The following is a 24,039-nucleotide window of genomic DNA, read 5'->3' as shown; positions in this document are numbered from 1 at the left end:
AAAAAAAAAAAAAAAAAAAAAAAAAAAAAAAAAAGAGACTGCAGGGGTGACTGAGGTGGGAAAGCAGTGGTGCAGTCTTAGAGACCCCAAGGCTGAGAATAGAGACTCTCTTCTCCTGGACAGTGGGTACCAAGGTTTGCCACAGACTCAAAGCTCCTCAAACACAGGCCCACATGGAATTCTCACCATGAACCTGTGACCTCCTTCTTGCCCCGAGCTCTTGACCCATCCGGGTCCCTCCAGCTCTGGCTTCAGGGATCCAGCTCCCAGCCCGCCCTTCCCCAGGGCTCTCCCTCCCTTCCTAAGGTCCATGCTCACACAACGAAGATGACGCAGAAGGACAGGAAGACCAGGGCTGTGGCTCCAGCTCCGACTGCCCCCTGAGTCACTCCTGATGTGGCTTTACCTGTTGACAGATTGGAGTTATTTTTGTGATATATCACAGAGAATTGGGTCTCTTCTCCTCCTCCTCCCACTTCCTGTAGGGTCCTATACGTCTATTTCCACTTCCCCTTCCCAGACACAAAGAACAGAAATGAGAGAGAGAAGGACATGGAGAGACTCTTCCTGAGGCCAGTGAGGCATGCAAGTGCCAGCCATTCCTTTTTTTTTTTTCTTTACGATGTTAATATTTTATCCATCAATGAATTTGTTTTGCATTCAATTTTTACTGTTTTTAAAAGATGATTGCATTGCTGTATGATTTCATTTGATTGCTAACTTGTTGGGCTTTTTCTTTTTTTTTTTAATTTGATGCTCAAGGCAAGTACCTCAGTTGTGTGACTCCAGTTCAGCCCTGCAAAGAAAGGCGCTTGTCTCCCTAAACACACCTGTCCAGGCCCCATCTTCTCCCCTCTGAGATCTACTCCTGCCCTCTCCCCACCCCACAACCCTTCCCTGACAGGAAGAGGACGGTAGTGCTGTGGGTCCCAGGAAAGTGCTCACAGCTGAGCACAGACCAGAGCGGAGCTCCTCTCTGAAGGTCAGGGGGCCACTCAGTGGTCACTGAGGGTGGAGAAGGTGTGTTTTCCTCCTCCAGCCCCTCCCCAGCACACCGGTGCACTCACTCTGCAGGGAGACGTTCAGGGAGACCTGCTGAGAGCCCAGAAGGTTCTGAGCTCTGCAGGTGAATTCCTCTTCATCCTTCAGGTGCACCCGAGGCAGCTCCAGCACCCCCGGGTTTGAGGGCTGTGAAGGGCACAGGGTCAGGCCTCCCCAGCTCAGGCTCAGCCTGGCAGGCGGATTGCTGTCAACTGCACAGACCAGGCGCAGAGACGGGCCCTCTGGGACTGAAACAGATGAGCCATTTCCCAGGACTGTGGATACTATAGAAAAAGAGACAGAGGGTCAGAGAAGTACACAGATCTGGAGAAAAAGAAAGGATACAGAAAGAGACTGATGACAGCAACTGACACGCAGACATAGACTGAAGTTCCAGACACATGCACTTCCACCACTCACTGTCGGGAATGTGAACATATAACATAGCTACATTTTGCTTTTAGGAACTTAACCCACAGACTTAGATATTCCTGTGGAAGTAGATACAAGATTGTTCATTGCCGTGTTCCTGCCATAGGATAAAATGAGTGCCATGATCTTCCATTAGGAGATGCCACAAAATCAGAGTCCATCCGTGCCGCGGAATCACACACAGCCCTAGAGGAGGGTGCGGACCGTCTCACTACGGATGCCAAACCACCTCTGATCCTCCAGGTGCACACAACAAGGCTCAGGGCAGCCTGGATGGACAGCGGCTGGTTCTGGGTAGGGGGCAGGCATCGGAGGACAGACTCTGCTCTGCAATTTGAATTTTTGCCCATGGGCATTTATCACCTGTCCAGAAGTACTTATATCAGAACTATCGGAAATAAACAGGTAACGGTGGAGGTGTATTCAGGAGATGCATGAGAAGGAACCTCAGAGCCTGGCCCTGCTGTGTGAATGCCACCCTGTTCTTGTTTGAGGCCGAAGGGAGGTGTGTGTGTGGGGGGTCCAAGAGTGGTGATGGGAGGATGGGAACAGGCGGCCTTGGGGCCTAAGGACACAGAGGGGCCCTGAGTTCACCCACAAGGGCATCTCTGTTTCCCAAAGTGAGTTCAGGTTGAGGAATAACCCAGCCCCATCCTGACCTGAAGGCCCTGCACCTCCAGCCCCAGGGAGGGGGCTCCATCCTACCTGTGTCATTTCCTTGGAAGACAGCCATGGTCAAGTTCTGAGGGGGGTCTGGGACAGAAAGACATGGAGACCTGCATCACTGTGGGCTGGGAACACTGGCCCTGTCTGTCCCCAGGAGCCGCATAAACAGGGAAGACAGAGCCATTGTCCTCCTGACCCCACAACCAGCCCAGATTCCGGGACCCAGCACCCTGTGTCCAGGCTTGACGCTCACCCCATCAGGGACCCAGGCGTCCTGGCCCAGCACTCACAGGACACGTTGAGGTGGATGGTCTTGTTCGTGGTCACACTGGCCCCAGGGAAGGTCACCTGACAGGTGAGGCTGGTGCCGTGGTCCTGGGGCTGTGGGATGAGGGTGAGCACCGAGGAGCGGGTGGTGGAGGGGTCCAGGGGAGACACGGAGGTCCCCATCCAGGAGATCATAGGGGGTGTCCCCTGCTCACAGGCCCAGGGCACAGAGCAGGTCAGATTCTGGGGGCAGCCGGACTCTAGGGTGCCTGGGATGAGGATGTTGGGCCTGTGTGTCAGGGCTGGTGAAGAGAGGGGGACTCAGGATCAGGACGGAGGATCCATGGTGCAGCCCTGGGGGGAACTCAGGCTCTGGTCCAGCTCCTGCCCTGAGCCCAACTCACTTCACCCTCAGCCCTCTCCCGGGGCAGGGGCCCCATCCCAGCCTTTCCCTGCCGCCCCCGTGACCTTTCCCTGTGGCCTCTCCTGGAGCCCATGCCTTACCTGTCACATGCACAGAGAGCGGGACATCCTTATAATTCCATTTTGTCTTTCCTCTCTCCACACGAAAGAAGTACGTCCCTGCATCACTGCTTCTGGCGTCTCTGATGCTCAGGGTGCAATTCTTGGTCTGTGGGTCCCCAAGGAGGTGGAATCGGTCCCGAGTCTCCTCCCACACTGCCCGAGCTGGGTTGTTTGTGGCCACTGGAGCATCCCGGTCTGTACGGGCCCCTGCCCGGAACCAGTAGCCATGAACTGGGTCAGAGTAAGTCCAGCCATACCAGGGGTAGGAGAAGGAGCAAAGCACATGGACACACAGGCCCTGCTGCACCGTCACAGACTCCTGCATCGTCAGTGGGTAATCCTTCCGGTTATTCCTCTGTCCCTCCACCCTCTCCCTCCCCCAGAGCAGGGGCAGCAGCAGCAGCAGCAGCAGCATGTCTGGGGTTGGAGGTGCCAGGGCCGCCAGGGAATGTCTGTTCCTCAGGGCTCTTCTCTCAGGAAGTGAGAGCTCAAGACTTACAGGAGGCCCCACAGGAAGACAGGGGTGAGGTCAGAACAGTGACCTCCCCAGAGGAGGAACTTCACACACAGACACTGTCAGGCCTGGGTCAGCCCTGGGAGATCCACCGTCCACTACCCCATGTTCACTCCTGGGCCCCTGAGGCCAGAGCAGGAGACAGACTCGCCCAGATTCCCACCCCATGCAGGGCCCACCCCACTTCCTGCCTGACTCTCAATGCTCTTCCCCTTAGGTGACATTTTCTGCAGGGTGAAAATGAGTCCCATCTGGCCAGACCCCTGAGTCACAGGCTGTGGATGTCTGTGTAGCTCAGAGGTGGGACTCGGGGCCATGAGAGACAGGGGTGCAGGTGGGGTGAGCAGGCAGCCTCTCATTCCCCCTGCCAGCAGGTACGAGGTGGGCACCCCCTTTCTGCACAATGAGGTCAACACAGCAGAGCCGGACACTGTCCCCAAGGAGTCACTGTGCAGAGAGACACTGAGGCTCCTGACTTCTGAGCTGTCCATAGCAGGAGCTTCAGTGGGGGGCACAGGCAGGATGGGGTCACTCTCCCCTAGGTCGGGGGTTCAGTCTCAGGGGGACCGAGCAGAGGGACACGGGGCTGTGGAGGTGAGGATTTCGCCTGTTGATACACGCCAAGGACACAGAGGAGAGCCTGACTCGCAGGAGGTCTGGGAAACTAAGACTGTGATTGTTGTACTGTGGGGTTTGGAAGGGAGGAAATCCAGAAGGGAAGGGGCAGATTTCAAAAGGGAAGATACTTCTCCTTCCCTCACTGCTGTCTCAGCGCCACGAAGGATTTCTTCACCACCGATGTCTCGCTCAGCCACACTTCCCTGGTTACTCCAGAACACAAGGGGTCTGCTGGCCCCAGGGCTTTGCTTCTGCAGGCTCTGCTCCCGGGGGTCCAGGTGAACAGGAGATGTGGAGCGAGGACACCAGCCCTGGGGCGTCCACCCTCAGCGACGGGCAGGATTTCATGACAGAAGAAACGTGTCCCTGAATTCAACAGAAGATTTTTTGTAATTGTGTGGCTGGGCTGGGAGGAACTGGGAGTATCCTGTGTGGTGGAGCCTCCTTAGACCAATGTCAGTTTTCTAGAAATAGTTTTGGGAGAAATATAAGCCATATAGATAAAAATATCTTCCCCCCAAGAAAAAAAATCTTAGTCGTTTACACATATGAACACACTTAGAGAAACAGAACACTGGGGACACCGCAGCACCTCCCCTTTGTTACCCCACTTCCTGTCAGCCACACCCCCACTTTCTACTGAAGGAGCCCCAGCCTCACTTTAACGCTAATGGTCTCCAGGCTTTTCTTTCTTTCTTTCTTTTTTTTTTTTTTTGAGACAGAGTCTGGCTCAGTCGCCCAGGCTGGAGTGCAGTGGCACGATCTCGGCTCACTGCAAACTCCGCCTCCTGGGTTCACACCATTCTCCTGCCTCAGCCTCCCGAGTAGCTGGGACTACAGGCGCCCGCCACCTCGCCCGGCTAGTTTTTTTGTATTTTCAGTAGAGACAGGGTTTCACTGTGTTAGCCAGCATGGTCTCGATCTCCTGACCTTGTGATCTGCCCATCTCGGCCTCCCAAAGTGCTGGGATTACAGGCATGAGCCGCTGCGCCCGGCCTGGTCTCCATGCTTTGCTATGTAGTTTTATCATCTGTGCATGTTGCCGGGAGTACTGCAGGCCCCCATGTTTGCCCAATCACTCCCTCCCAGGAGGGGAAGTTGCAGCATCTCAGTGGGCAGAAGGGCCGAGCCATGACTGACAGTGATGTCCTGCATCTGTCCCGCAGGGCTGGGTGTCCACATCTGAGTTCTATCTTGAGCAGGAGGGGCTCAGTCAGGCCTCTCAGCCCTGCTCCCCTGAAGGCCTGCGCACCTGCAGAGCCAACACGGGCCTCAGATTAGCATCGGCCACTTCAATTCTAACTCAGGTGGGACAGGACAGCTCAGCCCCACCTGGAACTCGGGGGCCAATCCCTCAGCTTCCCTAGAGAAGAGCAGGCCTGCTCACCTGGAGTAGTAGCCCCAGGTGAGGCCATGGGGGTGGGAGAGGGAAGCCAGTGCCCATGAGGGCGCCTGATCAGGTGAGAACCGGGGGCCCGGAGGCCTTTTCACTCACACATTTGCAACCAGAGGGGCTTCCTGGGAAAGGGTAGAAGAGTATGAGATTCTGTTTCCAGGCCTCCACCCCTGTGACAGCCCAAACACCCAACCAGGCTGCCTGCCCCAGCACCCGTCCTGCAACTCACTCTGCTCAGAGGCTCAGGGAAATGTGCTGAGATCGCAGTGGGTGATGAGCCCAACAGGTCAATTCTCCTCCATCCCAGCCCCTATGTGAGGCAGCTCCAGGCCCCCGGGTGCTGAGAGCTGGGAGGAATTTGGTGTTCTTCCCTCTCAGGACCCGCTCAGCGGGGCAGGGTGGGGAGGCGGGCTGCTGTCAGCCACACAGACCACGGGGACTCTCCCTCCAGGACAGGCTGTGATGTGCCATTGTTCAGTGTCTTTGGGGCTGGATGAAAAAAGCAGAGAAAGCAGGAAGGGTGGTGCTGAGAGGTCAGTTTATCCCTTACCTCCCATTCAGAATTAAACAGAAGACACACGACGGTTTGACTCACGCTCTTTTTGTTTTTTTTTTGAGGCCGAGTCTTGCTCTGTCTCCCAGGCTGGAGTGCAGTAGCGCGATCTCGGCTCACTGCGATCTCTGCCTTCCAGGTTCAAGCAATTCTCCTACCTCAGCCTCCTGGGTAGCAGGGATTACAGGCACGTCCCACCATGCCAGGTTAACTTTTGTATTTTTAGTAGAGATGGGATTTCACCACGTTGGTCAGGCTGGTCTCGAACTCCTGACCTCGTGATCTGCCCGCCTTAGCGTCCCAAAGTGCTGGGATTACAGGCGTGAGCCACCAAGCCTGGCCCGGCTCATGCTCTTATATACACAAATCCCGGAGTCCACACTAGCTGACAGACCCTGGAGGGAAGGAGGCTGAACTGAGATTGGAAGGGGGAGCGGGTCATATTGACGCATAATGGACGGGCATCACAAGTGAAGGACGAGGGATGTGCAAAGGCTCTGAAACAGTCTGGCAAATGAAGGGACCTGCACATATATCTGGGGTCTTCCAAGGGGATGTGGAGGTGTTGGGGCATGACCAGCTGAGGAGCTTGGACTGAGGGTGCCGAGGAGTCTCAGGGGTGGGCCAGGAAGGGGTGGGGCTAGTACTGAGTGCAGGAAGGTCTTTCTTGGCTTGTGCTGTCAGGGGCACAGCATGGAGGGAAGATAGGAAGCTGGGGAGGGGCATGGAGCAATGATCAAGACAGCAAAGGGGCTGGGTACAGTGGCTCACATCTGTAATCTCAGCACTTTGGGAGGCCGAGGCGGGTGGATCATCTGAGGTCAGGAGTTTGAGATCAGCCTGACCAACATGGTGAAACCCTGTCTCTGTTAAAGGTACAAAAATTAGCCAGGCATGGTGGCACGTGCCTGTAATCCCAGCTACTTGGAAGGCTGAGGCAGGAGAATCACTTGAACCCAGGAGGCGGAGGTTGCAGTGAGCCAAGATCCTGCCACTGCACTCCAGCCTAGATGACAAGAGTGAAATTTCATCTTCAAAAAAAAAAAAGACAGCAAAGGACCTGGTCATGCCGATGGAGGGGAGGGGACTAAGCAAGGAGGGCATGATGGGAGACATTGTTCAGGAAGTGAAGTTACAGCGTGGGTGAAAAGGGTGACATTTGCAGGAAGTGCTGCATCCCAAATGGGGTAAATGGGGGAAGAGAGACGCCATGCATAAGACGAGGATCAAGGGGCAGAAAGTAGGGGAGGCATCGAGACAGAGCTCAAAGCCTCAGTTTTTTTGAGGACTTAGGTTTGGGGACCCGGGTCTCAAGGATATCAGATATCTGAGTCCTTAGACTCCTTGTGCCCCGGCATTTGAGTCTCCGGGGACTTCAAGGCCCTTGGGCCTTGTGGGGAGGGTGGAGGCCTCCAGATCCCTGTATCTCTAGGGTGCAGACGGTAGTCTCCAGGTCTACTGGTTCTCTCAGGTGCTTTGGTGCCAGGGGTCTGCGTATTTAATGCCCTTAGTCTCAAGGGTCTGAGTCTCTGAGCGTCTGGGCTCCTGGGTTAGGTGAGAAAGATCTTTGGATCCTTCTGTTTAGATGTTTAGAGTCTGGGTCTCCAGCACACGCCTCACGACCGCCCACGCGTGCGCGCGGAGTTCCGCTCCAATCCTCGAAGTCTGCTCTGCGGATGCGCCATCTGCGCCTTTCACACTAGCGACCAACCCCTGCAGTTTCACCTTCAATTCCCACCCGCAACCCCGCCTCAAAGGGCAGAAATCACAGGCCCTATAATCCCCTTAAAATCCTATAATAATCCCACAAAACCAGTTAATTAGAATACAACTACTTCGCCCATCCAGCAACCTGCTGGTGACAGCGCGCTGCCATGACAACAGTAGACGCGGCTCCGCAGCTCCCTGCGCCCGCGCGCAGGAGGAGAAAGTAAACAGAGGGTAGCGTACTTTGGGAGCAGCGGAAAGAGCAATGCAAGTGTTTCTGGGAGTTGTAGGCCAAGCGGGATCCCGGAGCCGCAGGCGCATCCAGCGGCCCTGTCGCATGGGCTTCTGGGAGTTCTAGGCAAGAAAGCCCCAAGACCTCATGGGAGTGGTAGTCTCTGAGTCACTTCCGTGCCAGGCTTCCGCGTGGTGGGCAGTGTGGGCGTCCCAGCACTGAGTTCTGCCCGGGTGAGTACTTCCTCCTGCCGTGGGTCAGCATGTGGACCCCGGCTCTTTGTTGCGGTGCCGTGGGAGGGTTGGGGGTATCTCGAGCGTAAGACGCCTCTGATTTCCCAGGGCCTGTGTCCCTGAGGCCTTGTAGCCAGGATTCCCACTTTGGACGCTGCGGTCCGGCCTGTCTCTTACCGGGCCACCCCCTTCCCCAAGACAGGATAAGACCATCTGCTTGCCCCCGCCCCTATGTCCCTATATGCCTGTCCCCGCCCCCATGCCACACATTATCTGTCCTTTTGATAAGGCTGCAATCCAGAGGCATCCCTAGGGTCCGCGGCCGCTCTTCTGGGAGCATTTATTATTCCCTGATCCTACAGATATTTACTGAGCACCGACCCTGCGCAAGGCAGCGGGGGAGAGGGCACCAGACCAACCCTGTCCCTGCCTTGAAGAAGCAGAGAGGCAGACCTGTCACTAGTGAAGCTAGTCAGGATCAGGGCCCGTATGGAGCTACATACGTGCAGTTCTGGGGGCCCTCGTGGAGGCGCTCGACTCAGTGACTGGGGTCCATAAAGTCTTTGAGGGAAGACGCTTAACATGCATGTCAAACCTGACGTGTCCAAATGGAATTACTGGTCTTCTCCCCTCACAAAATGGCCCCATCATCCCTCCAGTGCTCAGACCAGAACCTCAAAGTTACCTTTCATCACTTTCTCTCGTCATTGCCCCAGTCCCCAATCAGTCTTAGACATGTCCTATGGGCTCCACCTTCAAAGTAGATCTGAAATTTCATTTCTTCCCACCTCTACTGCCACCACTCCTGTCTCGTGTGCTGACCTCCAGCCTTCTGTCCTTGTCCCTTACAACAGTCCTCACCACACAGCAGCCAAACGAATCCCACTTTTTTTTTTAATTTGAGACAAGGTCTCACTCTATCACCCAAGCTGGAGTGCAGTGGTGCAAATCATGGCTCACTGCAGCCTTGACCTCCTGGGCTCAAGTGATCCTCCTACTTTGGCCTCCTGAGTAGCTGGGACTACAGGCCTGCACCACCAGGAGCAGCTAATTTGTTTATTGTTTTTAGAGATGGGGTCTCGCTATGTTGCCCAGTCTAGGAATCCTTTTAAAACATGTGAGATCGTACCTCTTCCCTCTTCAAAAACCTCCCATGGCTCCCATCTCCTCCTGAATAAACCTAAAATTCCACATCATGGCCTATTAGGCTCTGCTCACTTGTGCAGCCTTGTCCCCTGCAAGGGTCTCCCTTCCTCAGGACGTGGACCCCCAGGACTGGGTGACTGTAGATTTAGGGGATGAGGAGAGATTAGTCCAGGGTGACATTATGTCCTGTCCTGCAGATGTGCTGGATGAAAAGTGGTGGCTGCTCTCAGAAGAGAGGGAACAGATGGGCAAGAACAGGTTTCTGCCTTTTGAGGAAGGTTTTCTGGGCACTTAGGGTCTGAACATCTGAAAGGTGATGCAGCCATGTGGAGGACCAGCCAGAGGGACATCTGAATATCATGATTCATAGGCGCTCACAAGAATGGAAAGAGGTTGGGCACAGTGGCTCACACCTGTAATCTCAGCACTTTGGGAGGCCGAGTCAGGTGGCTCACTTGAGGCCAGGACTTCAAGACCAGCCTAGCCAACATGGTGAAACCCCATCTCTACTAAAAATACAAAAAAAAAAAAAAAAAATTAGCCAGGCATGGTGATGCACGCCTGTAGTCCCAGCTACTCGGGAGGCTGAAGCAGGAGAAACGCTTGACCCTGGGAGGCAGAGGTTGCAGTGAGCCGAGATAGTGCCACTGCACTCCAGCCTGGGTGACAGAACAAGACTCCATCTCAAAAAATAAAAAAATAAAAAATTTAAATCTCAAAAAGAATGGAAAGAGATGGGTGCTAGGCAGGACCTAAGGACATGAAGAGGCCTCCCCAAAAGAGAATTGAGCAGGAAATCCAGGAGCACAGAATGAATGAGTCAAAAGTGGGGGGAGGAAAGATTCCAAGCGTTGCTGCTCAGCTGTGACAGATGTGCCTGATGGTCACTGCAGATGGGTCCTGAGGGCTGCTTCTTGGGCCCAGTGGCAGGGAAGAGTACTCAGGGCAGAGGGGAGAGCCAGTGCAAACATCTGGAGAGGAGCCTTCCTCAGGTGTCAGAGTAAACGCCATAAAGGCTGAAGGACAGGAGGTCAGAGAAACAAGGAATCAGACGTGTAGGGCCTCATCGGCCATTAGCAGTTATTATACTAAACTGAGATGGGATCCAGAGGAGGATGCTGAGAAGGTTCAGGGCACGATCCCACTGGCTGTTCTGTGAAGCAATGTTTGTAGAGGAGGCGAGGCGGGAGTAGGAGACCTGTGAGGAGTCCCAGGCAACCGTCCAGGAGAGAGACAGACCAGACTAGGGTGCTGCTGTGGAGAAGGTCCTGTGTTTGGCTGTTTTGAAGTTACATTCAAACAGGATGTGCTAAATTTCCTTTAGGTACCTGGAGTTTGAAAAGGTGTGGACTTAGCCTTGCAATTTGGTGCCACCCACTGGGAGCATAACAAGTGTAGTGAGAGGAAGAGCAGTCCAGGGTCCTGGACCCCAAAGCTTCTGGCCTGAGCAGCTGGAAGGATGGAGCTGCCCTGTACTCCAGGAGAAGCCCGTTAGGTTAGAGGAATCAGGAATTTGGGTTTTGAGATGCCTATTAGACATCTGAGCCGCACTGGTCTCTGTCCTCATAGAAGTTAGAGATGGTAAATATATAGTCACATAAAATAATTCCACCCATTGTGGTAAATCCTAGAAGCAGCGTGACCTGCTCTGAATGGCAAGGAGGTGACTGCAGTAGTCCAGGCTGGAGGTGATGGTGGCTTGGGGAGGGGAACTGAGCCTGGGGAGTTTTTATGGGTTCACCAGGCAGGCAGGACCAAGATTTGACTGAAGGGTTGGAGTCTTGGCTGGGTGGGGAAGGATGAGGTAGGAAAGATAACAGATGAAGGTCAAAGATGGGCCGATCCATGTCTTAATGAGGCCACAGAAGCTTGTGGGGGATTCTGATACCAGAGCAGGGTTGAGTTCAATCTTGGAGGCCCACACATTCTCTCACCCTCAAAACAGGTGCAACCCCAGCTGGTCTCCCGAGAGGTGTGATCCAGGCTGCCTGTGTGTTCCCTGGAGAAGGTGATCACCCTGCCTTTCATAGGATGCAATCAGAACCCATTCCTGGAGAGCGTATCCCATCCTACAAAGCGAAATCAATTGGCCTTTCCTGTTTTCCATCTCCCCCTGAATACAGCTTCAGTCCCCTGGCCTCTCTCTGCCCTTACAGTTATAAACCCCTCACCTCCCAAGCGCTCTTAACAGCCCTGGTGGCCCAGGCCAATGATATCTACCTTGTCCTTCTGATCAGGGCTGTAACAAGGGTGGCCTCCCTGGAGGTTGTGACAAATGGTCCCTAATATACACCCTCATTCCTCTGGACAGGATACAACCTAATCCTGGGTATAACCTGCTCGTCGCTCCCTCTCTTTACCCATGAAGCCAGCTTAAGCTACTTCTCTTCGTGCATAATGGGTGCAATCCAAGAAGCCTTGCCTAAGGCAGCGGCTTCCTTACAGTAGGACCTGATTATAACCATTCTGTCCCCAGCGCTAGAAGAAGCTACCCCACTCCCGCACGCGTCTCCCTGGTCTATTCCGGGCAGAGGTGCAATCCAGCCAATCTCCCCGAAGGCAAGGACCCTGCAATCCGGAATCCACGTGTAACTCACCTCCTCTCTCTCCCTGTCTAGGAGAAGCCGACCCCTCCCGCAATGCCCGCACCGCCGTGCGCCTCCTGCCATGCCTCACGCGCCGCCCTCCGCCGTCCGCGCTCGGGCCAAGCGCTGTGCGGTGCCTGCTTCTGCGCCGCCTTCGAGGCCGAGGTGCTGCACACGGTGCTCGCCGGCCGCCTGCTGCCGCCGGGCGCGGTGGTGGCGGTGGGCGCCTCGGGCGGCAAGGACTCCACCGTGCTGGCGCACGTGCTGCGCGCACTGACGCCGCGCCTGGGCATCTCACTGCAGCTCGTGGCCGTCGACGAGGGCATCGGTGGCTACCGGGACGCGGCGCTGGCGGCCGTGCGGCGCCAGGCGGCGCGTTGGGAGCTGCCGCTCACGGTCGTGGCCTACGAAGACCTCTTCGGGGGCTGGACGATGGACGCCGTGGCCCGCAGCACAGCCGGCTCCGGCCGCAGCCGCTCCTGCTGCACCTTCTGTGGAGTGCTGCGGCGCCGGGCGCTGGAGGAAGGGGCGCGCCGCGTGGGAGCCACGCACATCGTGACAGGTGAGTACAGGCGTGGCGCAGAGCGGCACTCTGGGAGGCAGTGGGGCGCATGCACGGGCGAGGAGGCGGGGCCTGGAAGGGGACTCAGGCGCATGCTCCAGATGCGGGCGAGGAGACCCTGGTGGCTTAACTGGAGGATCCCCATAAGGAGATGCGGAAGTGCGCATGCTCCAGTTTGGGGCTGGGGACCTTTGAAGGTTCAAGATGCTGGGGAGAAAGAGGGGCCAGGCAGTGATCACAAAAGCTTCTGGGTCTTGGCCACCGTCTTGGTCTGCACAGATTGCCAAAGGGGTGGGAGGTGAAAGTCTCTGGATATTAGATCTCTGGTTCTTTACTTATTTTTAAGTGTTTCTAACATGCTTGATCTCTTACGCTTCACCTTTCAGAATCCAGCTGTGTCTCTAAAAAGTATCTCCATCTCTTAATTCCTTTTCTTGGTTGGCCTCTCCTCTTTGATACTTTTTTTTTTTTTTTTTTTTTTGAGACAGTCTCGCTCCGTCTCCCTGGCTGGAGTGCAGTGGCGCGATCTCCGCTCACTGCAAGCTCCGCCTCCCGGGTTCACGCTATTCTCCTGGCTCAGCCTCCCAGGTAGCTGGAGCTACAGGTGCCTGCCACCTCGCCCGGCTAATTTTTTGTATTTTTAGTAAAGACGCGGTTTCACCGTGTTAGCCAGGATGATCTCGATCTCCTGACCTCATGATCCACCCGCCTCGGCCTCCCAAACTTGTTTATTCTCTCTCTTTCATCCATTCCTTCAACAAACAGATGCTAAGTTTCTGCGATATGCCGGATCCCAACTGTGGCCATACCAAAGTTCTTAACCACTCTGTACTCCTGTTCACCCCATCCCTAAAACAGGACTATGAATGGTACCCAGCTCATAAACTTGTTATGACAATTAGATGAGTCAGTAGAAGTATAATGTTATCTATATTATAGTTATGTTACATAACCTGTATGATATAGTATAGATTACACATTTTATACATGCTATTATCATCATCGTTGTCGGGCTAGGGCTAAGAATACAGTTATGCACAAGTTTCTACCTTTGCATGGTTATTGGGTACAAGATTATAAACACTATACATGTTATTGACCGTGCATGGACATGTTATGGACTATGTGTACACACAGAGAATCCTATGGCATGGAAGGAGTGGGGTCAAGGAACTATTTTGAAATCTGAAGGCTCACGGTGAAGAGGTAAAGGGGGTAAGAATTGGGGAGCGGTTATTGGTCTGTGAAAAGCCAATCTGGGCTGCCCTAAGAAGTCTAGTGTGGCTGGAGCCCAGAAAGCAAGGGCAGGGGAGGCTGGAGAGGTGGAAGAGGTCAGGCCTTACCCTGTAGGCTGTGGTGGAACCAGTAAAAGTGACATGAAGAGAGCTTCACTTTGAAAAGCTCACCCATACCATGGTGAGGAACCTGGGTTGGAGGGGCAGGGACAAAGGCAAGGAGACCAGTCAGTGGGAAGCCAGCTGCGGTCATGGTGGTGAGAGATGATAGCTGGAGAGAATCAGCACACTCAAAGGATAGGAAGGCAAAAGTAGTTCTGAGTCTGTTGTCTGCCACCACGCTAGGGTCACTGGCTCTGGGGAATGCTTACTGAGCTTCATTCACTGGTGTGGCCCTTTCCTTCCTGAGTAACTTTGGAGAAATCCCTAGATTTCTGTGATTGAAAATGGGAAGAATAATCCTTTCCATAGAAGAACAGGCAGTGTATGGAAAGAATGAAACGCTTGAGCTGGGCACAGTGGCTCACACCTGTAATCCCAGCACTTTGGGAGGCTGAGGCAGGCGGATCACAAGGTCAAGAGTTCGAGACCAGCCTGGCCAACATGGTGAAACCCCATCTCTACTAACACTACGAAATTTAGCCAAGCGTGGTGGCAGGTGCCTGTAATCCCAGCTACTTGGGAGGCTGAGGCAGGAGAATTGCTTGAACCCGGGAGGCGGAGGTTGCAGTGAGCTGAGATTGCACCACTGAGATTGCACTAGCCTGAGTGACAGAGCCAGAAAAAGAGAATGAGAGACTGTCTCGGGTTTTAAAGTTAATTTGATAGAACAATTGTACTTCTAAAAGTAATGAAGGCTTCCAGAAAAATCCCTAACTTGAAAGGTGATTTTTACCCTTTGTTTATGTACTCCATTTTCAAAGGCATAGTATAATAATTGTTGTAATAATTATTACAAAATCGGGAGCTCTTAAGTGGGTTTGTCATGACAAGGTGTGGAGCAAATCCAGTCTCCCCTAGTTAATGTGGTTTACAACTTTAAATCAATAAACATTTACCCAGATGTCGTTTGCAAACATGCCTGATCTCAAGGTCACAGGGCTCGGCAGGTCTTTGGAAGGTAACCATTACTACAAACACAATTAGAGCCAAGTTCTTGGGGGATTTTTACCATATAGATCAGGGCCTCTCAACTTGGGCCCTATTGATATTTGGGGCCAGATAATTTGTCATTAGGGAGCTATCTTCTGCCTTACAGGATTTTAGCAGCATCCCTGACCTCTACCGACTAGATGCTATTTAATAGTAGTGCCCCACCCCCAACCTGACAACCAGAAATGTCTCCAGCCGTTGTCAAATGTCTTTGGGGGAGGGAAGGAGGGCAGAATCATCCTAGATTGAGAACCACTGATACAGACTCAAGTACAACTTGACAAGACACAGAACAAGTATAGCTTCAATTTCATGGTGACCATATTTCTCACTGTTATTTCTTTTTTTTTAAATTATTTTTTTATTTTTATTATTTTTTTCTCACTGTTATTTCTAAACAAAGATAACACAAAAACACTGCAGTTATTATAGGGGTGGTGGCTTATGCCAGTAATCCCAGCCACTTTGGGAGGCCGAGGCAGGTGGATCACTTGAGCTCAGGAGTTCAAGACCAGCCTGGCCAACATATGGAGAAACTGCATCTATACAGAAATACAAAAATTAGCTGGGTATGGTGGCACACACCTGTGGTCCCAGCTACTCTGGCGGCTGAGGTGGGGGGAATCACTTAAGCCCTAGAGACGGAGGTTGCAGTGAGCTGAGATCGTGGCACTGTACTCCAGCCTGGGCACTAAAGCGACACCCTGTCTCAAACACACACACACACACAATAAAACAAAATGAAAAAAAACCATAAAAAACTACAGTCTGTGTTGTCAGAGGCTCTGTGTCAAGAATCATTTGTTTTCTCTGGCTGCTGTAACAAATTACTTCAAATTTCACAGCTTTAAACAACACAGATTTATTATCTTGCAGTTCTGGAAATCAGAAGTCTGGGAAGTCTCACCAGGCTAAAATCAAAATCTCAACAGTGCTGCGTTTCTCCTGGAGGCTCTGGGGCAAGGGGGTCCATTTTCTTGCCTTTTCCAGCTTCCAGAGGCTGCCCACATTCCTGGCTGGTCCCTTCCTCCATTTTCTTTTCTTTTCTTTTCTTTTTTTCTTTTGAGAAAGAGTCTTGCTCTGGAGCCCAGGCTGGAGTGCAGTGGCACGATCTCGGCTCGCTGCAACCTCCGCCTCCCAGGTTCAAGAGATTCTCATGCCTCAGCCTCCTGAGTAGCTGGGGTTACAGGTGCCTGCCACTATACCCTGCTAATTTTTGTATTTTTGGTAGAGATGGGGGTTTCGCCATGTTGGCCAGGCTGGTCTTGAACTCCTGGCCTCAGGTGATTCTCCCTCGGCCTCTCAAAGTGCTAGGATTACAGGCATGAGCCACTGTGCCCAGCTCTTCCTCCGTTTTCAAAGCCAAGGATGATAGGTCTCCATCACTCTAACCTTACTTCTGCCCTCACACCCCCATATGCAGTCGGCGGGTGGCAAATGAGGTATCCCCAAGTTCCCCAGGGAGCTTGTATATGTTCCCCTCTCGATTCCTGCTGTGTGCACCTCCAGCCACCACCTGGCTACACCACAGTGCCCAGGGGTCTCCATGGCCCAGTCTCCCTCTCCCGGTCTCTGGGTCCTGGCTGTCCTATGGTACCCAGAGGGGCGCCATAGCTCAGGCTTCCCCTCCCTATCTCTCTCTGGGTCCTGGCTGCCCACTATGTTCAAAGGTCTCCATGGTCCTATCTCTCCCTTTTCTGCCTCCCTCCTCCACTCTAAGGGTCTTTGTGATTCCCTTGAGCGCGCCTGGATAACGCACCAGACTGTCCCTGTTGTAAAGTCAGCTGATTAGCAGCCCCAATTCAACTTGCAACCGTAATTCCCCTTTGCCCTGCAACCAAACATACTAACAGGTTCCCAGAATTAGGCCATGGACTCCCTAGGCGGTGGGGGAGAGCGCAGCCTGCCTACCCCAGCATCTCTCTTGAGAATCTTGGTTAAGTGCCTTAAACGCCATTCTGATTTTTGTGTACAGTTTGAATTGCGGTTTTAACTGAGGCTGATAAGGTTATTAGCAGCATAATGCACTTTTACTTCCTATATGAAAGGGCAACTAGCATAAGGTCCACTATGCAGTAGGCGGGTGGTACATGAGGGCACCCCCATGTTGCGCCAGGGGAGCTTATGTTTCTCTTTGATTTTTTGTTGTGCCCACCTCCAGCCTGCACCTGGCTGCTTCACGGTTCCCGGGGGGGTCTCCATGGCTCGCTCTCCGCCTCCCCGTCTCTCTCTGGGTCCTGGTTGCCCACAGTGCCCCAGGGGTCTCCATGGCTCTCTCTCCCACTCCCTGTCCCTGGATCCTGGCTGTCGCACGTTGTTCGGGGGTCTGTCTCCATGGCTTGCTCTCCCTCTCGCCGTCTCTCTCTGGGTCCTGGCGGCCACACTGTGCCCTGGGTCTCCGTGGGTCTCTCCTCCCAGTCTCTCTCTGGGTCCTGGTGGACCCTTGGTTCCCCGGTGGGGGGGTCCCTGACCAGCAGCGCCCTCCGCGCCCCACCTCACCCGCTCCCGTCTCTCCCCACCAGGTCACAACGCCGACGACATGGCGGAGACCGTGCTCATGAACTTCCTGCGGGGCGACGCGGGGCGGCTGGCCCGGGGCGGGGGCCTGGGCTCTCCGGGCGAAGGGGGCGCCCTGCCGCGCTGCCGCCCGCTGCAGTTCGCCTCGCAGAAGGAGGTGGTGCTGTACGCGCACTTCCGCCGCCTGGACTACTTCTCCGAGGAGTGCGTCTACGCGCCCGAGGCCTTCCGTGGTCACGCCCGGGACCTGCTCAAGCGGCTGGAGGCGGCGCGGCCGTCGGCGGTGCTGGACCTCGTGCACTCGGCCGAGCGCCTGGCGCTGGCCCCGGCCGCGCGGCCCCCGCGCCCCGGCGCCTGCTCCCGCTGTGGGGCCCTGGCCAGTCGCGCGCTCTGCCAGGCCTGCGCACTCCTGGACGGCCTGAACCGTGGCCGGCCCCGCCTGGCCATCGGCAAGGGCCGCCGGGGGCTGGACGAGGAGGCGATGCCGGGGACACCCGGGGATCCGGCCCGGGCCCCCACCTCCAAGGCCGTCCCCACCTTCTAGCGACTTCGGGCCTCCCGCCGGGATCTGACCCCCCCCCCGGGTGGGGGCTGCCTGTAAATGACACTGTGAATAAACCTGTTACCTTACCGGGCCTTCCATGTGGGGTTGGGAAGGAGATGGCGGCCTGTTGACCTGAAACCCTGAAGAAGCTAGGACCCCAGACTTTGGGGTCTCAGGGAGGACGGCTTTCGAGTTGGGCTTCTGGCTCTGAGGGAGGAGGGGGCTGGGGGACCATCCTGGGTCTGAGAGAGGAGAGGGCCAGGACTAGGCCTAGAAGAAGTGGTGCTAGGGACCCCAGGCATCATCTGTGGTTGAGGAAGGAGGACCTGGGATCGTGGACTCCTGGGTCTCAGGGAGGAGGGGACTGAACACCTTGTGATTCCTGAGCGAGTGGAGGTTTGTTGGGGCCTCCTGCCCAGTGCCTCTGCTGGTTCTGGGTGCGCTCAGGAGGGTCTTGACCTGATGTTTCCTGTTTGCCCACAGTGGGGTAAGCAGAGTGACATGACTTGATGGACACACGCCATTCACAGCCCCCATCACGATGCCTCCCTTCCAACGCTTCGTGTGCAGTGCACGCTGCACCTTCATTTCGTCTCCACCACGGCCTCACTGGCTGTAGCCTGAAGTGGTAAATGGCCCTAAGACACCCAGTCGGAAGGGGTCACACCGAGGGCTCCCTCCAAAGCTCTCGAGGATCGAAGATCGTGGAATTGGCCCTCCCCCACCCCACCCCTCCCGAATCTCTCCTGGTATCTCTGTCACGGGTGAGGAGGGGCTGGATGGGTTCCCCAAACCTTGGACTCTGGAAGCAGGGTTGTGAGCCTGTCGGTGACTTAGCCTCTTTCATCTCCCATTTCTCCTCTGAAAATGGAGTCAGCCCCCCTCCCCCCCCCCCCCCCGATCTCCCCGCATCAAGGCACCATTGGGAGGAAGTGGAAGATCAGAGAAGTTGAGGTGCTCAATAAATGGTGACCACTTGGACTTGGTCGTTCATGTTACTGTCTGCCCACCAGGGGGCGCTGGGCTTCAGGGTTGCTGTCCTGTAGGTACGGGGAGATTGTGAGAATCTCAAGCTTCCTAGGGAGATGGTGCTCTCAGTCCCACCTCCAGGACTTGTTGGGCTGGCTTCTTGTCAGAAATGCCCCTTCTTCCCATCGCTCTGCTCAGATCCTCCAGGGTCCTCCTGGAAGGCTTCTCAATTCTCTTCTCCCATCTCCCAACCCTGGGCATGGTATTTTCCCAAACCCCTGCTTCTCAGTCCTGTCCTCACTGTGTGGCCACCCAGACTTGGGCTGGAGGGCAGGGATTCACTCAACACATGTGTATGAGCACATCCTTTGCATCAGGCACTCCTCTGGGTTCTAGGAACATGGCAGTGAGCAGGAGACAAGTCCCTGCCCTCATGAAGTTCAGTCTGGGGGAAATGGACAGTAAGCACATCAATATGTAATGTCAGATAGTGATGAATGCTACAAATAAAAAAAAAATGATGAGAGACAGAAAGAACTCGTAGCCATAGGGGTCAGGGAAGGAAGGGCCTTAGAGGACGTGACGTTATGCACAGACCTGCAGAAGCAAAAGAACAAAGCTTTGAGCCATTTGGGGGAAGAGCTTTCCTGGTGGAGGGAACTGCCAGTGCAAAAGCCCAGAGGTGGGAATCAGCTTGCAAGTGCAGGGAACAGCAAGTCCACTGTGGCGGGAACAGAGAGGGTGAGGAGGAGAATAGCAAGAGATGAAATGAGCCGGTAAGCAGGGATGGGCCATGCATGGTCTTCTGTTGGCAAGAAAGACTTGTGTTTTAAGAGTGATGGCAGGTCTTTGGAGGGCTTTGGTTCCAGCAGTGGGTCTGATTTCCATTTCCTAAAAGTTACTCCAACTGCTATGAGGAGAATGAGCTGTAGGGGGTGCAAGATGATCAAGATCAATTGCATAGGATGACGCTTGTGTGCCAGTCCTGGTGCCAAGTGTGCCTACCTTCCTCATTAGCTCAGTGACATGAGGAATGGGTTTTCAGCAACAATGTTTTTTTAACTGGTATGTAGAAGGAAAAAGTTTATTTTTTATTTTTTAATATTATTTTATTTTTCCATAAGTTATTGGGGTACAGGTGGTATTTGGTTGCATGAATAAGTTCTTTAGTGGTGATTTGTGAGATCCTGGTGCACCCATCACCCGAGCAGTATACACTGCACCGTATTTGTTGTCTTTTATCCCTCGTCCCCCTCCCACTCTTCCCCCCAAATCCCCAAAGTCCACTGTATCATTCTTATGCCTTTGCATCCTCATAGCTTAGCTCCCACATATCAGTGAGAACATAGGATGTTTGGCTTTCCATTCCTGAGTTACTTCACTTAGAATAATAGTCTCCAATCTCATCCTGGTCATTGCAAATGCTGTTAATTCATTCCTTTGTATGGCCGAGTAGTATTCCATCATATATATATACCACAGTTTCTTTATCCACTCATTGATTGATGGGCATTTGGGTTGGTTCCTTCAGCACCAATTTTATGAAGGATGAACTTACAACCCAGAGAGGTGAAGTAAGTTGCCCGGGGCCACACTGCAGCAAATCAGCAAAGGAGCTGGGGCTCTGGACACTTTGGCTGGGCTGCCTGCTGGAAGCCAGGGGACCTAGGTTCCTATTGCTGATGTGCCAGGGATTTACCATGTGGCTTTGGGCAAGGGACCGCTTCCCTTCTGTTCGTCGGTATTTCTCCCCCTGCATGGGGGGGTGGGCAGTGGGTTAGATTTCTTTTGTGGTTTAAGGCACTCTCCAATTGAAAATGCAAACCGTATGTATAATTTAAAATCTTCTCATAGCCGTATTTTTAGAGAAGGGACACAAGTGACATTTAAATAAATTTATTTGACCCACTTATACAAAAATTATAATTTTAATATATAATCAGTATGTTAAAACTTAAGTGAGTTTTGTTTTGTTTTGTTTTGTTTGAGATGGAGTCTGGCTCTGTCGCCCAGGCTGGAGTGCAGTGGCCTAATCTTCGTGTAATCTCGGCAAGCTCCGCCTCCCGAGTTCACGCCGTTCTCCTCCCTCAGCCTCCCGAGTAGCTGGGACTACAGGCGTCCGCCACCACACCCGGTTAATTTTTTGTATTTTTAGTAGAGATGGGGTTTCACCGTGTTAGCCAGGATGGTCTCCATCTCCTGACCTTGTGATCCACCCGCCTCGGCCTCCCAAAGTGCTGGGATTACAGGCTTGAGCCACCATGCCCAGCCGCGAGATGTTTTATACATGTTTTTTCATATAGAGTGTTCGAAATTCAGTGTGTATGTTACACTTCCAACCCATCTCAATCCAGACTCCCCACAGTTCAGCCGCCACATGGGACTCGTGGGCGCCCCACTGGACTGCGGAGGTTTGCAATGTGCTTCTTAGACCCAGACTGCCTGAGTTCAGAGTCAAACTCTGCCCGGCGAACTGTGTGACCTTGAGCAGGTTCCTCGGCTGTACAGTGTGGGGAGGAATGGTACTTCTGCCCTGTGGTTATTGTTAATGAATACATACCAGTGCTTAGAAGAGCGCCTGGCATTTAGTGAGTGCTTGCCATCCCTCTTAGCCTGGGCTTGCAGCCTTGCTTATGGGTTACTCTGAAGAGCTGGGGTACTGGATGCGGTGGCTCACACCTGAAATCCCAGCACTTTGGGAGCTGAAGCAGGCAGATCACTTGAGGTCAGGAGTTCGAGGTGGAACCCTGCCTTTACTAAAAATACAAAAAAATACAAAAAATTAGCCAGGCGGGCTGGCGGGTGCCTGTAATCCCAGTCACCCAGGAGGCTGAGGCTTGAGCCCTGGAGGCGGAGGTTGCAGTGAACCGTGATCTGGAGATCTGGCCACTGCACTCCAGCCTGGGCGACAGAGCCAGGCTCCGTCTCAAAAAACAAAACAAAACAAAACAAAACAAAATAAAATAAAATAAAAATAGTCAGGCGCAGTGGCTCACGCCTGTAATCCCAGCACTTTGGGAGCCCCAGGCGGGAGAATCATGAGGTCAGGAGATTGAGACCATCCTGGCTAACACGCTGAAACCCCGTCTTTACTAAAAATACAAAAAATTAGCCGGGCGTGATGGTGGGCGCCTGTAGTCCCAGCTACTCCGGAGGCTGAGGGAGGAGAATGGCGTGAACCCGGGAGGTGGAGCTTGCAGTGAGCCGAGATGGCGCCACTGCACTCCAGCCTGGGCGACAGCAAGACTCCGTCTCTAAATAAATAAATAAATAGATAGATAAATAAATAGATACATGAAAATAAAAATGCTGGGGGAAGGTGTTCTTTTCATCTCTGGCCACAAGAGGTCGCTGTGACCTCACCTGTGCAGCCGGTGGTCATTGACAGCAAAGCCAGGTCTCCCCTTCCCCTGCCCAGACTGGGAGCTCAGGTGTCTCCGGCCACCTGTCCGTTGGTCTCTGAGCCAGTCCTCAAGGGTGAGAGACACAGGCTGGCAGAGATCTTAAGGCCCCGTATAAACACCGGACACTCCTTGACCTCAAGACCCCTGTGTCGTCCACTCAACAAATACTTTTTGAGCATGTGATTTGTGACAGCAGCGAACAGACCAAAACCATGCCCTGAAGGGAGAGACCAAAAAAAAAAAAAAAAAACAACCCAGAAAAATAAGTCAAATATGTGGTATGTTAGATGGTGATAATGACTTCTATTTAAGTAGGAGGGACAGGGGAGGCTTCAAGGAGGAGATATTCAGGGAAAGGTGTAAGGTGAGGCAGAGAGCATGGGGGTGGGGGGTCTCGGGGGAAAGTGCTCCTGGCAGGAAACAGCAAGTGCAAACTCTGAGAGTGAGGGAAAAAGCAGAGGGGGCAGGTGGAGGAGAGAGGTGAGAGGGAGAGGCGACTTTGGCCTGGCCTTTGGTTCTGAGCAATGCAGAGGCCATGGAGGATATTTGGGCAAAGGAGGGATACTGATCACCCCTTTATTCATGCAGCAAACATTTCCTGACACCTCCTTGGAGCTGGCGGGCCCCGTGCAGGGCGGTGGGGCAATGCAGCTGAGTCAGCCCTGGTCCCTGCCCTCAATGGGCTCCCTGTCTGGCAGCAGAGGCGGGCAGGGACACTGGCAAGTCAAGACCCAGAGGGATACGTGCCACGGTGGGGCTTAGGAGGAACACAGGGGAGGCCCAAGGTGGGGCTTCTAACTCAGCGTGGTGCGTCATGGAATGCTTCCTGAAAGAGGTAATGCTTAAACCGGGAGCTGGAGATGAGTAAGAATGAGCACAGGAAAGGGCGAGATGGGGACAAACGTGCAAGGCAGAGAGAACGGCAGGCACGGAGGCCTGCAGGCATGGGAGCCCCGAGTCCCTGCGAGGCTTTGCCGCTCCTCCTCGTGCAGGGTGGTGGAGGGGGTGGCCAGCCCTCCATAAAGCACTGGAATTCTTCTGGCCGGGATGGGGCCCTGGGGAGGGTTAGAGCAGACAGGGCCGGCTCTGGGTGTCAGAAAGATCCCTCTGGGGTCATGTCCAGGAAGGACTGGAGTAGGGAAGATTCTGAGCCAGGAGGTCAGGGAGAGGGCTGGGACAAAGGTCTGGGAATGGATTTAGTAGCCAAAACTGGGGCAGTGGCAAGGGTGTCAGGATGGTGAGAACGGATGTGAGGGCTATTTAAGAAGTCCTCACCAAGAGCTGGGAACCCTACTGAATGCGGAGAGTTACGTGTACTCAAAGGCAGTGTAAATCCAAGAGACGTTTCTCCCAAGCAGGCTGAACAAAAACAACAACAAAAAGATGTTCGCCACGTATGCCAGTGGCCATGGTAAATCCGGGAGATTCTTTTGCTGAAGGAGGAAGGTTTAGTAAATTTGGAGGGCAGGGGCCGGGAGCTGCTGAGGCTGGAGGCCCAAGTGAACACAGACGGTCCTTTAGCTAAACAGGAGGCCCCAGTCTTCATGGGGACCAAGGGACTTTTGCTGTGGCCTGTGTTCTCGGCAAACACAGCCCCTACATAAACACAGCTGAAGGTGGCAGTGGAGCGAAGCACCAGCGTCTCATCCCATCGGGTCCGAAGCATTCTCCCTGCTGCAGGGATGTGGAGCCCAGTCTCGGAAAGACCGGCTTCCCCATCTTCCATCTGTGTGCTCTCCCG

General features: G+C 53.8%; 2 protein-coding genes across 10 annotated transcripts in view; one reads left to right on the top strand and one right to left on the bottom strand.

The window, feature by feature from the left end:
* Positions 1-3,433, bottom strand: part of SIGLEC9 (sialic acid binding Ig like lectin 9) — a 19,372-nt gene extending 15,939 nt beyond the window's left edge. For 2 of the 9 annotated variants that reach the window (XM_025367033.1, XM_025367032.1), the window contains exons 1-5: positions 2,911-3,433; positions 2,430-2,708; positions 2,179-2,226; positions 1,068-1,325; positions 319-406 (exon numbers count right to left, since the gene is read on the bottom strand). In XM_025367033.1, the coding sequence (XP_025222818.1) occupies positions 319-406; positions 1,068-1,325; positions 2,179-2,226; positions 2,430-2,708; positions 2,911-3,346 (1,109 nt within the window). In that variant the 5' untranslated portion in view covers positions 3,347-3,433. Of the gene's footprint in view, positions 1-318; positions 407-495; positions 513-1,055; positions 1,326-2,178; positions 2,227-2,429; positions 2,709-2,910 lie in introns of all 9 variants that reach the window. The other 7 variants (XR_003116866.1, XM_025367038.1, XM_025367030.1 and 4 more) reach the window with 6 other exon arrangements.
* Positions 3,434-8,130: 4,697 nt separating this feature from the next.
* CTU1 (cytosolic thiouridylase subunit 1) lies at positions 8,131-18,906 on the top strand. Its single transcript, XM_025367678.1, has 3 exons — positions 8,131-8,184; positions 11,949-12,477; positions 17,387-18,906. The coding sequence occupies exons 2-3, from the start codon at positions 11,970-11,972 to the stop codon at positions 17,923-17,925; spliced, it is 1,047 nt and encodes a 348-aa protein (XP_025223463.1). The 5' UTR covers positions 8,131-8,184; positions 11,949-11,969; the 3' UTR covers positions 17,926-18,906.
* Positions 18,907-24,039: the final 5,133 nt, after the last annotated feature.

This window comes from Theropithecus gelada, chromosome 19 (assembly GCF_003255815.1).
Source record: "Theropithecus gelada isolate Dixy chromosome 19, Tgel_1.0, whole genome shotgun sequence".
NCBI classification, from domain to species: Eukaryota; Metazoa; Chordata; class Mammalia; order Primates; family Cercopithecidae; genus Theropithecus; species Theropithecus gelada.
This window is presented reverse-complemented; position numbering and strand designations above follow the sequence as displayed.

Coding starts and splice junctions, on each gene's coding strand:
- CTU1 (XM_025367678.1), top strand. CDS start 11,970: ATGCCCGCACCGCCGTGCGCCTCCTGCCATGCCTCACGCGCCGCCCTC. Junction 12,478..17,386: donor AGCCACGCACATCGTGACAG/GTGAGTACAGGC, acceptor TCTCCCCACCAG/GTCACAACGCCGACGACATG.